Source organism: Solea solea, chromosome 7 (genome assembly GCF_958295425.1).
Source record: "Solea solea chromosome 7, fSolSol10.1, whole genome shotgun sequence".
In the NCBI taxonomy this organism is placed as follows: Eukaryota; Metazoa; Chordata; class Actinopteri; order Pleuronectiformes; family Soleidae; genus Solea; species Solea solea.
This window is the reverse complement of record NC_081140.1, coordinates 26,231,503-26,244,737: the sequence shown is the minus strand read 5'-3', so window position 1 is coordinate 26,244,737 and position 13,235 is coordinate 26,231,503. Positions and strand designations below refer to the sequence as shown.

Sequence of the window (13,235 nt, the reverse complement as noted above, 5' to 3'; positions counted from 1 at the left end):
CACTGAACTCTGCAGCACATTCCTGTCTAATCAGTAAATACCTTTCCATGCACAGTTCACGTTCAGTTCAGGTCAAGCTAAGGTTTTACCTCGTCTACACCGTTCATTTGGACGGCTGCCCTTGACCCAGCACTTGTTGGGAACTGATTTTTTTTGGATGAAATGGGGTGACATACCCCCTTCTGCTTGTTAGCATGAAGCAGTTTCTGGTTTAGAATGCGGCTAGTTGTTAGCATGTCAAGTCTGTAGTGTGTTGGAATTCCAGCGGTGTAGTGGGACGGAGTTTCAGAGGGTAGGGGCAGCGGAAGAGAAGGCTCTGTCCCCCAAGTTTCGGTGCTTGGTTCTGGTGATGGAGGGTCAGGAGGTTGGCATCGGCAGCATCGAGACAGCAGGTGGGGGAATGGTGGTGGAGGTCAGTGCGGCAAAGAGGGGCAGGGTAATTAAGGGCTTTGTAGGAGCTTGTACTGAATACAGAATTAGACAGGGAGCCAGTGGAGCTGTTGAAGGATGGGGGTAATGTGGTCTCTGGAGCGAGTGCAGATGAGTAACAGGGCAGCTGAATTTTGAAAGTATTGCAGGCTGTGGAGGTCAGTCGAGGGAACGCCATAGAGAATGCTGTTACAGTATTCGAGTCTGGAAGTTATGAAGGCGTGGATTTCGGCAGTGGGGTGAGAAAGGTACCGGTCTGGATTTCGTCACGTTTTAATCGCTGTTGATCATATGATTTCATATGATTAAGTAAGACTTCAGGTAAGTACAATAAGTCTCTAAGAATTCCCAACATGGCTGGTAAAATTATAGGGAAAGACCAGAAGTGAGACGTTTTTATAATAAGCAGGTTAAAACAGAAAGCCCAAAAAACGGACTAATATGCATTACCTAAACTGTCAGTCATAGAGGCAGAGAGGTTCTACAGTGTTTAGAGACAAATGATAGAATGTATTTACTACAACTACTAAAAGACCATGTAAACATTTTCGAACTGTACTAATGTTAACTGAAAATGTCCAAGTTTCCCCTCAATGACAACTGACCAAATGTTAAGGAGCTTAATTATTTTTGCCTGGAAGCTTTAAGTGAAGCTCTGTGCAAATCGTCAAATCTGTCTGATTCTGCCATCACCATTTAAAATAATTCATAAAACTGCCCTTGGGCATCAAACAACCAAGGATATTTTCAGAGGTCTTTCAAACCAAATGTAAACATTTCTCTGAATTTATAAATATGGAACCATGCTCATTTTCGATGTATTGATTGAGAATCTTTTTAACCACCTTGTGAAGCCAAAGGCAAATTTCCACTTTAGGGTCTAAACACTGACTGGTGTATCTGTATCGTTTTGTGGGCCTTCAGGAGCAGCAAACACTTCAGTCTGACCAAGTTTTAGTGTGATCCCGATAAGTATTACAGGAATTATAGTTAATAGGGTTGAGGGGGGAAATCGATACAGTGAAATATCACGATATTTTGCATGGCGATATTATATTGCTTTTGAGAAACCAAGTATTGATTTTTCCAGCATAAAAAAAATCAATTGTTTCATTCCACTAGATGGTGCCACAGGCTCTCACAGTTGTGTGAGTACATCGCAATATATGATTTCGCAAATACTCCCCATTAACTCCCCATAACTATTCCCTAATAGTTAAAAACACATTTTCATATTTTGTGTTCCCACCAGCCATGCAGCAGACCTTCCTTTGATTTGTAATTTGGGTGAGTTTCATTTACATGAAGCTTTCAGGGTCTATGTTCACTATATTGAAATAGCAAATTATTGGTGGCCTCTCTCTCTCTCTCCCTCTCTCGCTCTAGCGCCACACAATGGCCATTATAGTCGAACTGCGACGCATGTGCAGATTGCGTAGGCCAGCTTGAGTTTGGCTCTGGTCTAACTAAATGTATATATTGTGGATTAGTTATTCAACTCCCAATCACATTATCTGACTTTGAGAAATTCTATTTGGTATAATTTCAGTCATAATAACATGTTTCAAAGTCAGATTTCAGACTAATAGAATAATTTATTGAGACTCACAATCCTCAGACTCTGCATTTCAACCAATGCCTCTTACATCAATCCATCCTCCCTGTCAGCTTGAAAGCTTGAATTTGATTCTCCTGAGGCTCCTTTAAGTAGCTGGCTCAGCAACTGTGTTTGTTTTTACTTTGGCCTGAAACACGGCCGCTCTTGGCCTCTGGGATTGACCGTCCTGCTGTCAGGCTGCAAGAAAATTGATCATTGACTTGATTTAACATGGCGTCTTTGGCATTACATTACATTCATTCAGCTCCCGGTGACATAGAAGCCGAAGCTTGAGTTGAGTTAATTTCACATCTGTCGATGGGCAAATGCAGCACCGTGACACTGTAGTGACACCTGGAGGCTAAAGGCAGGAACTGTTCTCAAAGGCATGGCAGCATATACACATGGTAAAAGAGCTTTTGTGATCCAGATCCACCTGCAGCTTAATTTTCCTCCAGTGTTTGGTATAGACTGACCCATTTTCTTACAACTTTCCTGAACCATAAATCAAATTATCAACTGCGATTTTCATAGAGAGTGTGGTCCTAGATCAGATATACAGTATATCCAATATGTGGACATGTCATGACATCATCAACCTGCAGCAGCGTGGCAACCTTTCATGTTGTTGCAAAAAGGTTACAGTGTGCATATGCGTGCCTTTTCAAAGGCCAGTCACATTCACATGAAAGTCAGATACATGACACAAGCATAAAAGCTCATCTGTAGTGATCTGATCGTATCTGAAGGTTTTCTTTGACCCTTGCAGTAACACACGTTAATCACAAGCTGGAACACAATATTGTGCTATAGTTTAAAGAAAGCTACCAAACAAGGTTTTTTTGTGTTAAAGCTCCACTGTGTAACTTTGTTGCCAAAACACTGTCCAGTTTTTTGCGGTAAGCGACAGAGACGTTGCTGTGAGGAAGACGTCTTCTCCTGCTGCTGTTGTGTCACACGGACACAGCCTGAGTCAGGACTACGAGGATTTGGACATTTTGTGGGAGCATCTTGGCATTTTTCAGATAAGGAGGCGGAGCTGTGACATCAGACTTTCCCTCCCACTCCTCAGGTGAGACTCCACAAATTCATGAAAGGACGACTCTAGGTCCATATTCCAACTGTCCACTGCTGTCTCGCTTTACCGGCGCCACGCTTCCAACCTTTCACCTGTCAGCAGTGACATAAGATGCACCACCCTAGCTGAGTTCCATTCGCTACGTCATTTTTTGTGTTTCCATTAGGAATGGTACCAAAATAAAAAGCCCCAAAAGTTCCATTCTTTGGCACCCTTTCCTTGGGGTTAGCTGAGTTACGTTGTGGGCTGTTTATTTCTTCTTAGTGGGAGAAAAAATGTTTTACACATCGGTAGATACTTAAGTTTGGTATCACCAAAATGTGTCAAAATATCATTTTAGATTAATTATTGTTTTGATCTATACACATCGTATTCTACAGACTCAGGAGAACATCTTTGTTTCTCACAGATCTGCACAAATATCACACAGTAATTTCAACATTCACTAGTATATAAAGTTATACACTGCAGCTTTAATACTGTATGCACATTAGATCATAAATACTGAAATAAAGGGAGGGGGTCAAACTGAGTTAGATAAGACACATGTGGTGCTGTAACTTTCACACAGATGTGTCTAAATTCGTACCTTGAGGCTGCGAATCGAAGCTCTGCTGTGCCGTTGACGTCTTAGGGTCGGCGTCTTCTCCCCGAGTGTCACAGAGTGTCTTCGCTTGTTTTGCTTCAGCAGCTCTCGAATGAACCACTCAGGCTCCTCTTTACTCTCCTTGTTTACTGCACTTCTGTGACCCCGACGCTCAGGCCCAGAGCTGTTTCGCTTCCTCTCGCCCGTACACCTCAGCTCTGAGAGGAGGCTGGTGGATTTGAGAGGGTATTTGGGTGAAATGCTGTAAAATCCCCCTCAGGGTTAAACAGTTCCATGGAACAGACCTACATTTGTACTTTTGCATTTTAAGCCAATATTGACAATTTTTTATTGTCTGTTTTTCTCTAAATGGAACATACGTGACGTCATGTTCTTGCAAGAAGAGCCAAAACTTGTGATTGAGATGAACTCCTCAAGAAAATGTTTACTGATGTTATAAATCAAATGTAAAGTAGCTCATTATCCTCCCCCTAGTGCCCACCTGGTGGCTATTGAATATATTCCTATTTCTGGTTGGCTTCAGGAGCAAATCTGAAAGCTTACGTCAATTGTTTAATATATCTGGTCCATGGTTTTCCTTTAGAGTCCTTTATATGTACAGGACTATAATTTACATGACAATAGATGAACAAATGAATGAATAAATAACATTATAACTAATAAATAAAATGAGGAAATAAAATAATAAATATGTTAATACATTAAAGTCGGCCATCAAAAAACCCATTGATAAATACATTTCCTCAATGTATTAATTGTTTTCCTGTATTATCCATGTCTTTATTAATTCATTCATTTCTGGATGTATTCAGTTCTTTATTTTATTAATGCATTCATTATTTATGGATTCATTTATTCATCCTTTTATTCTATTAAGTCACTATTGTCGTTTATAGTCATCCATATACATGCACATTATTTTTTACATATATATATTTTTTATTTACATTGTCCTAATATCTGTTAATGTGTGGACTCAGTGCTGCTTAATTTAAAACTATTCTGTTTCCCTTTTTATCTGGAAATCACATTGTACTTAAGACTATAATTTTATTATACATGTTTCATACTTGTTTATTTACAAACTTTGGAAAAAAACTACACTAATAATTTCAGAACTGTGATTATGTGTGTCCTATGTGATCAGACTTCCTGCGTTACATCCTGTTTTCCTACCAGAGGTGACACTTTGAGCACCATGACAACAGTAAACAATTCTGAGTGAGACAGAGATTAATGCATAATGACAAGAGAAACAAGGGGAGACCTACTTTTTTAGTCCCTGGATTAGACATTAAAATGTTTAATCTTAAAATGAATCAGGAATCTGATATTACAGTATAGAATGGCACATTACCTGGTCACATGTTGAGTTTCTAATCTTCCAGGAGTTGAGGAAGAGCGGACGTTTCTCCCCGCAGGCATTCTTGTTCTTAAATTGTGTCCTAAATGTTGACTTTGAAGCACATTTCCTCAGACAGACGTCGACAAAGACACAGTGAATCAGACCGATCCAAACATCAGTCTACCTGACACTCACTCTTGGTTAACACCTGAGAAGAGCAGGTGACCCCATGGTAACTAAGAAACCTAAGAGTGACAACTGAGACTGCAAAACAAAAAAGGGAGTGAACAGTTTTTGTCCACGCGCTGCTTAAACTTTGTTTGAAACAAATATTACACTGCACTGTTTCCATGGTGATCTCATTAGTTGAGTGGCTAAGATGACTTTTTTTTTACTGTAAGGACAGCTGCCGAAGGAATTAATATATTTAACTAAAGACAATACATTTATCTTGTGTGTGTGAAAGAAATCACTCAAACCTATCAATCAATTGTCAAAATAATTGTAGCTTCGCAGCCCTATATACACGTACTGCCCATAACAAAGTTTGTTATGATTGAAGTTTAATCATAATTATAAAGGGAGGAAAAAGAAAAGAATATAATCACAGATGTCCATGTATTGAAGTGCCGTTATACGATATCATACAAACAAAATCCATTACATTGACACAACAAGAGAGCATACAGATGTATATTATATTGTAAGTAAAAACAAAAGGGACATAAACAAGACAATAAAAATCTGATTGCCGAATATCAAATAAAAAATAAAAGACGAAAGAATAAGATCAAAGAAAAAAATAAAATAAAAGTCTCACTAACATGATGAAAGGATAACATCAACTTAGGAAGGCAGATCAGTAAAAATGGGTTTGGAGAAGGGAATTTAAAAAGTATCAACCCTCCAAAAAAACCCAGAAAAAAACAGAAGTTGAAGAAGACGACAAATTCAAAGTATTGACTGAATCTGCCAGCATAATCTTGACAGGTAATTACATCATAATATATTTAATTATTTCTTTAAACACTCATCGAGTCCTATACATCCACAAAATACAAGGTCAGCTGCAGATAAACCAATCAAAAAGGTTCAGAAATGTCCTGGTCAGCTTAGAGAGGAGCTTAAGAACAACAGCTGGGAGAGTTTGTTCTCCTCACTGTTTGAACAGGCGTCTTCACTCCGCTTAGTTTCAACAGCTTCTCTTTCTGCAAAGTCAACAGATATCATATCGACCTCGACAAAGAACTCACTATGTACAAACCTGAATTTTTAAGTTTATTTTTGAAAAAAATGTAAAAGGTCCAGTGTTTAAAACATAGGTAAACTTATTTTAACTGAGCAGAAATTGAAAAAAAAAAAAAAAAATTTATTTTTTAATTACCCCAGAATGAGCCTTTTATATCAGAAGCTGGGGTCAGCTTTATGGAAGCGGTCATTTTGGACCACATGTTACTGGACTAGAGCTGCAACTATCGATTATTTTACTGATTATCCCACTGATAATGGGATTAGAAATACTTAATATATTAATATATATTAAATACTTAACACTATGATTGCACATTTCAAAAAATATTTTGCTGTTCTGTATGCGAACATGTATAATGTTCTTAAAATATATCGTATATGTGATAGTTTATCATTATATCTTACGATATTTGGTAAGGACAATGTACGTTTCACGTTATCATTTTGTTAGAACATACGTAATACGACAGTTTATCGTGAGAACGGTTATAAATGCATCGTTAATGTGAACTATATATCACTCTATATCAACACAAACACTCTTATTTTGAAATATCCATCATTGCGATACCATTTTGTAAAAACAATATACTGTACGTATTAGAATAATATAAGTTTCACATTTTAAGATGATAGATTATTGTTAGAACAATTATAATAATGGAGTTGTTTCTGTATGTTTTTTAGTAATAGATTAGTTGTGCATCATAAATGCATTATTAATGTGAACGTCATATTGTTCTAAATCAACACAGACACTTTTATTTTATAATATAAAATATTGCGATATCATTTTGTTAGAACAATATATTGCACATAGTACAATAGTTAGCGTTAGAATAATATACGTTTCACGTTATAACATGATAGTGTATTGTTAGAACGTACCTAATACAATAGTTTATCACTGGAACAGTTATAATAATGGAGTTGTTTCTGTATTTTTTGTAATAGATTAGTTTTGCATCATAAATGCATTGTTAATGTTAACTATATATCACTTATCTTCTCATTATCTTATCATTGCTATATCATTTTGTTAGAAAAATATACTGTAAGTAAGGCAATAGTTTATCACATTATAACACGATAGTTAATATATCGTGATATCATTTTAAGCTCATACGGCCCACCACTACTGAAAAGTAGAAAAAAATATTACCAAGGAGCCACCAAGCATTTAAGTGGCTCCATGGTCTTTTAAGTTTGAGACCCCTGGTTTATCGTGACAGATGTGGACATTATAATACAACAATATAGCTCTTTAATACTTCATCTTTAAGTCGCACTGTCCCGCGTTCACTCCAAACCTCTGTGTCCCCTCTTTCGAATTAAACCTCTGGCTGTTCGTCATTCAAGTTTAGCGCCATCACTTTCTCTTGTTATGGACAAACCAGTCGCTCAGTATGCGGGACTGAGGCGCTGGTGTCCAATAAGATGCTCCATGGAGTTGGCGGCAGCCAATGTCCAACAGCCGGAGGAGACAGAGGGATAAACAGAGAGGAGGATCACTCACTACTCACCCCGCACTGACGCTGCTCTTCCTCCCATTGTTTGACACGTACAGTCGCACAGCCGTGGCCTCATATAGCGCTGTAGAGGTGAGCACCGTGAACGGGTAACTCTACAACAGAAACACTAACGCGTGGGTGAGTGGGTTTGTGCGTGATGTATGAATGAATGCATGGATGGAACAGCGCGCTGTCATATTATATTTAGCCTAGTGTTGTACATGCGTGTAGCTGCGTGACTGAGCTGCGTGCGCTGCTAACACAATACTAAAATAAAAACACGTAACCTCGCTACGTATTTGCACAAAGCTGACAGTAACAGTAATTTAAATTAATACACGCGCAGTCGTACCGCCGCCTGCTACTCGCTCGCGCCAGTGTGAAAGCCCTTGTTAGCCGTTGAGCTTACAGCGAACATGTACGTGTAAGCCTGGCTATGTTGCTAACAGGGGAGCTAGCGCTCTGTTAGAATGGAGAACTCTATAGACGTTGATGCCGCTGACCGAGCGCTGCTACTGCTGCTGTGGAGGCAGACGCGGTCCAGGGATGCAGACTAGAGCATCACCACCACTTTGACTGAAACTTTAAACACACTGTACCGGCCGTGTCTCTCCGGGGGAAAAATAAGAGGCCGCAATGCAGGGGCGCGGAGTCTGTTAACAGCCCCGTTAGCCATTGTTAGCAGCGCAAATCAGCCATTTTAATAATCGCCGCATCACGAATTAAGTTGTGTAGCATTCCAGCTAACTAGCTAGCCTAGCTGAGAGCGCAAAGGACACAAAGCAAGCGGCTAACCAGCTAGCGCGAAGATCATAGACGGTGAATGCAAATGCTAATGTATTCATCTGCCGGTTTGCTTTATGTTTTAACAGGCAGGTGCTGCACAATAATAATTAATACCATTTGCCGCAATTTAATAACTTTGATTTTAAGTACTTGTATTTTATCTACACACGTAGCCTGGACGCTGTAGGTAAATCATCTAAGTGACGTATAGTTTAGTGCAGTATTTAAAAAAAAAAAATTATCATGTTGGCCTCTTAATACAATGGCTCATCAGTCACCACAGACGCCCCCCTCCTCCCACCTCCCCCTTTAAACAATGGGCTGAACTGACAAAGCCAGAGGCAGTTGATTTCAGGGATATTAAGGCCTTGTTTAAAACCAACAGCAAATAAAAATAAAAATCATTCAAATCATTATTTTACTTATTTTGCATGGATGATCAGTAAGAATAATGACGATGGAGCCAGATATAATTGAAGAATGATGAGTGGTTTTTTTTGTATTTTAACACATTTTTTAGACTGTTTTGTTAGAATAAAAAATGTTGGAAATGACGTGACAATCCATCCCACTAAAGAGGAGATATATATTAAAAAGGTGTATAGTCACAGTAATAGGAATATTAGAATATTATTAATGGGAATATTAGTAATTTGAAAAATGTGCATCATTTAGAAAAAATGTTTTATTGAAAATATATGCAGCTAGGGCTGCAACTAACCGAATAATCAAACATTCTGTTGATTATTTCCCAATTAATCTGTTCTAGTTTGGTTTGTAAAATGTTGAAAAATCTGAGACATTTGAAGTATTGGCGGAAAAAATGATCAATCAATCAAAAATAATTGGCGAATAATAATTGATTGTGGCTTTGCAGCCCTATATACATGTACTGTCCCAAGTATTGTTTAATAATTTGTAACTGTTGTGTATCATTTGGTATTGTAAAACTGTATTTATATATTTATAACAGATAAAGTGGAATAAAGAAGTGGTATCGGCCAAAAAAAACGATGACATCAAAACAGGTGGGGAGGCAGAATGATACACTCAACAAAACATGAAGTACCAGATTTTGACGATGTGATTATTCAGGGAGGGTTTTTTTTCTGTATTAACATTTAAAAGTTGCGTTAGAAACGTGGGTACGCCTCCATCTTCACCTAAGCGACCCACGCTGATAGGTTGGATATGTCTGAATGACAGTTGCTTGAAATGGTCATACATTTACATTGATGTGTTTTGAAAATCTGACATTACAACAAATCACTATTTTAAGGCACATAAAAAAATTAATTAAATTAATTTATTTATTTCCCTGCGGTTTGACGAACCCTCAGATATTCCCTCTACACTGCATGACTGGACTGGATAGATTTCGCTGAAAACACTTTTTTTTATTATTATTTGTCTCTGTTTTTAGAAAATCAAGATGGTGAAGGATCCAAAGAAGCCAAGGGGCAAAATGTCCTCGTACGCCTACTTTGTGCAGACATGTCGCGAAGAGCACAAGAAGAAACATCCGGAAGCTTCTGTCAACTTCTCAGAGTTCTCCAAGAGATGCTCTGAGCGGTGGAAGGTAAAATTTTATCACTTTCATCTTCAAATCCAAATAGTTTCTTTCTTTCTCTTGTTAAAAGCACATTTTTTTGTCTTTTCCCCAAAGACTATGTCACAAAAGGAGAAAGGCAAGTTTGAAGACATGGCCAAACTGGATAAGGTGCGTTACGAGAGGGAAATGAAGACCTATATTCCCCCCAAGGGCCAGAAGAAGAAGCGCTTCAAGGACCCCAACGCACCCAAGAGACCACCGTATGTACCATCGCCAACGTGTACATTTATTTCTCCCTCAATTCAAAGTGTAAGGTTTATTATATGAGCTTAAAACATACATTTTCTCTCCACAGGTCGGCCTTCTTCCTCTTCTGCGCAGACTTTCGCCCCAAGGTCAAAACCGAGCATCCAGGACTCTCCATCGGGGACACGGCAAAGAAGTTGGGAGAGATGTGGAACGGCACAGCCGCAGAGGACAAGCAGCCGTACGAGCGGAAAGCTGCCAAGCTGAAGGAGAAATACGACAAGGTGAGCCTTCATCACGTAAACAAGGCTGCGCTTCAAACAAACACGTTTTACTCTCGCGGGGGAATTCACTTCCTTCTTATGTGCTTTCCGCAGGATATTTGTGCATACCGCACAAAGGGCAAAGTGGATTCAGCGCCAGCTAAAGCAGAAGAGGACGATGATGAGGAGGAAGACGAGGAGGGAGAGGACGACGACGACGATGACGACGATGACGACGACGAGTAGACTGCAATGATGATGGAGCCTCCCAAGTTTTGATTTTTGCCATATAATCCTAATATACTCGATTCACCGTTATGAAACAGAAGTTGATTGAACAAGAACATGTGTATATTTAATGTTTTTATGATGTACAGTGTTACGCCCCGCCTCCCCCCCCCCCTTTTATTTTGTAAAGTTAACACTACATATCTTAAGTTTGCAATTTTTTTCTAGTGGTAGTTCTTTATCCCAGCCATATTCCGTAACTATTTAGGAGGACTATGAATCTGTAAGAAAGTAAGTAGTCTATAAGTGTTACAACTCAGAAATGAGATTTCTGAGTTGTTTAGTGTACTTTTCTTTGTTTTGAGAAATATTTTTTTATGTGCCGTCCCAATGTCTTTTTATTGTTCTTTGAATACCACTCTAATATCCAATGCAGCTGTCGGCATTAAAGAATGTCTTCAATAAAGGTCGTTTTTTTTTTTTAAAGGCGTTCTGAGTTTTCCTTCATTCTCGTGTAGAACATCGATGGTTGATTGATCCGAAACAGAGGAAGTGTTGTCTTGTGTTACAGCAGGCGTGTAACAAAATATGAAGAAAAAAAATTAATACAGAACATGCATGTAAATCTAAGAACATAATAGATTATACGCATGTATTTGGCATCTTTCACAGAATTAAAATTTCACAAAGTGGTTCACCGGCGTCCAAGTAATAAAGCAACAATTATTAAAAACAAGGCAATAAAAAAGTAACTAAAAAGATCGACTCAAAAAGTAAAATTAAACACAGGCAAGCGCACACGTTCACTGTAATACTATTACCCTATTATTACCACCCTCTGTGTGTCTCCTTTTTACACAAAACAAATATATAGTTAACTATACAAATAACAAAACTGCATAAAAAATACATTAAATATGGAGTGAAGAAAATATATCAGCCACAGAGGGCGCTGTAATAAATAGTTTTCTGAGTGTTAAGGTTCATGTTTCTCTTTACTGAGCACCTCATTATTTACCAAACAATAATCTAATTCTACACACTGAGTTTCCACACACTGTATCGGCTATTTATATAATATATAAAATAACGGTATATAAATATATAGCCCAGAAGGAGGCGCTGATTTCATTTCACATAATCATACATACATAAAGTAAAAGCAGTTTTATTTTTCTGTTTAAGTTTAACTTCAAATCATCTGCTCCGAATATTGCACCCCCTCCTGTTTAGCAAATCAGAAATGAATTCAGTTTTGTAAAGAGAATGCAGATTTTAAATCAGTATATCATGAGCGATAAAGCATCAAACACTGACAGTCTTTTGGCTCCGTGCTGAGGTTAACCTGGAAATTGGAACATACTGGACAGCCACTAGGGGGCGACCCTGCCGTTTGTAAAAAGAACTGTATTTGAATGGAAGTCTATTGAAAAATTCTAGTAGCTTCAACTACTACTAGAATTATAGACTCACTGGTCACTTAATTGGATACACCTGGTCAACTGTGTGTTAATGCATGTAATCAGCCAATCACATGACAGCAGCTTAATGAATTTCGACATGTAGATAAGGTCAAGACGAGTTGCTGAAGTTTAAACTGAGCTTAAGAATAAGCGAGAAACGTGGCATGGTTGTTGATCTGAGTATTTCAGAAACTACTGATCTATTTTCCAGTGACCAGTGTACGTATTATTAAAGGTAATAACCAGTGACACACAGCAGGACTCATCAGAACAAAATAAAATATTGTGGCTTTTGCTGATTGTTGGCTGAGTTGCACTGACCACATCCAAAGTCTTCCAACAAAAAGCACTTTGTGCGTTTTCTTCCCGTGTGAGTGCAGGAACAGATCCTTTGTGACCCTTGGATGGGATAGATTTCCCTCTGCCTGTAACCAGAGACACAGTCTCACAGCCACAGTGGCCTCACAGTCACTTAAAGGCAGGTTTTTGTTCATGTCTATTTATCTGAGCGCTCTCAGCGATATTTGTCCTTTAACCAACACAAAGAAACGTTCTCGTAGAAAAAGCGCTGTCGCCGTCGTCTGCGTTTAGCGTGTTTTCTCTCCTCCTGTGTAGCAACAAGCAGCACATTAGCACATGTTTGAGCAATTGAATCAATCTTTATTTATATATCACTTTTTTATACAAATAAAATGTAACACATATTTTACACCCATATTCACACACCACAGTATGTACTTTAAAACAAACAACAAGGCCTTGTTATACTGTATGTTTATATTATTTATATAACAAAGAAAAATAGATAGATAGATAGATATATAGATAGATAGATAGATAGATAGATAGATTAAAATTAAAGTAGTGGCTGAGAGAAAT

At 38.2% G+C, this 13,235-nt stretch overlaps 2 protein-coding genes across 13 annotated transcripts in view; one reads left to right on the top strand and one right to left on the bottom strand.

Annotated features, from left to right (window-relative positions):
* The window catches only part of wdr95 (WD40 repeat domain 95), a 31,137-nt gene extending 25,245 nt beyond the window's left edge, over positions 1 to 5,892 (bottom strand). For all 5 annotated transcript variants that reach the window (XR_009240904.1, XM_058634151.1, XM_058634154.1 and 2 more), the window contains exons 1-2: positions 5,069 to 5,892; positions 3,694 to 3,919 (exon numbers count right to left, since the gene is read on the bottom strand). Coding sequence is in view for 4 of the 5 variants with exons in the window: in XM_058634151.1 (XP_058490134.1) it covers positions 3,694 to 3,919; positions 5,069 to 5,136 (294 nt within the window). In the remaining variant the exon portion in view is untranslated. The remainder of the gene's footprint in view (positions 1 to 3,693; positions 3,920 to 5,068) is intronic.
* On the top strand, positions 2,802 to 11,382 carry hmgb1b (high mobility group box 1b). 8 transcript variants are annotated; one of them, XM_058634159.1, is made up of 6 exons: positions 2,803 to 3,098; positions 9,578 to 9,632; positions 10,028 to 10,183; positions 10,271 to 10,416; positions 10,512 to 10,686; positions 10,780 to 11,382. In XM_058634159.1, the coding sequence occupies exons 2-6, from the start codon at positions 9,618 to 9,620 to the stop codon at positions 10,909 to 10,911; spliced, it is 624 nt and encodes a 207-aa protein (XP_058490142.1). In that variant the 5' UTR covers positions 2,803 to 3,098; positions 9,578 to 9,617; the 3' UTR covers positions 10,912 to 11,382. The 8 variants fall into 8 exon arrangements, with proteins under 8 accessions (XP_058490144.1, XP_058490142.1, XP_058490141.1 ...); XM_058634158.1 differs by lacking the exon at positions 2,803 to 3,098 and adding an exon at positions 5,971 to 6,046; XM_058634157.1 differs by lacking the exon at positions 2,803 to 3,098 and adding an exon at positions 7,776 to 7,908.
* Positions 11,383 to 13,235: the final 1,853 nt, after the last annotated feature.

Bases quoted from the DNA above. Each gene is read 5' to 3' on its own strand.
- hmgb1b (XM_058634155.1), top strand. From the start codon at position 7,771: ATGTCCAACAGCCGGAGGAGACAGAGGGATAAACAGAGAGGAGGATCA. The intron at 10,417-10,511 runs GTATGTACCATC...TTCTCTCCACAG, and splicing joins AACGCACCCAAGAGACCACC to GTCGGCCTTCTTCCTCTTCT. The intron at 10,687-10,779 runs GTGAGCCTTCAT...TGCTTTCCGCAG, and splicing joins TGAAGGAGAAATACGACAAG to GATATTTGTGCATACCGCAC.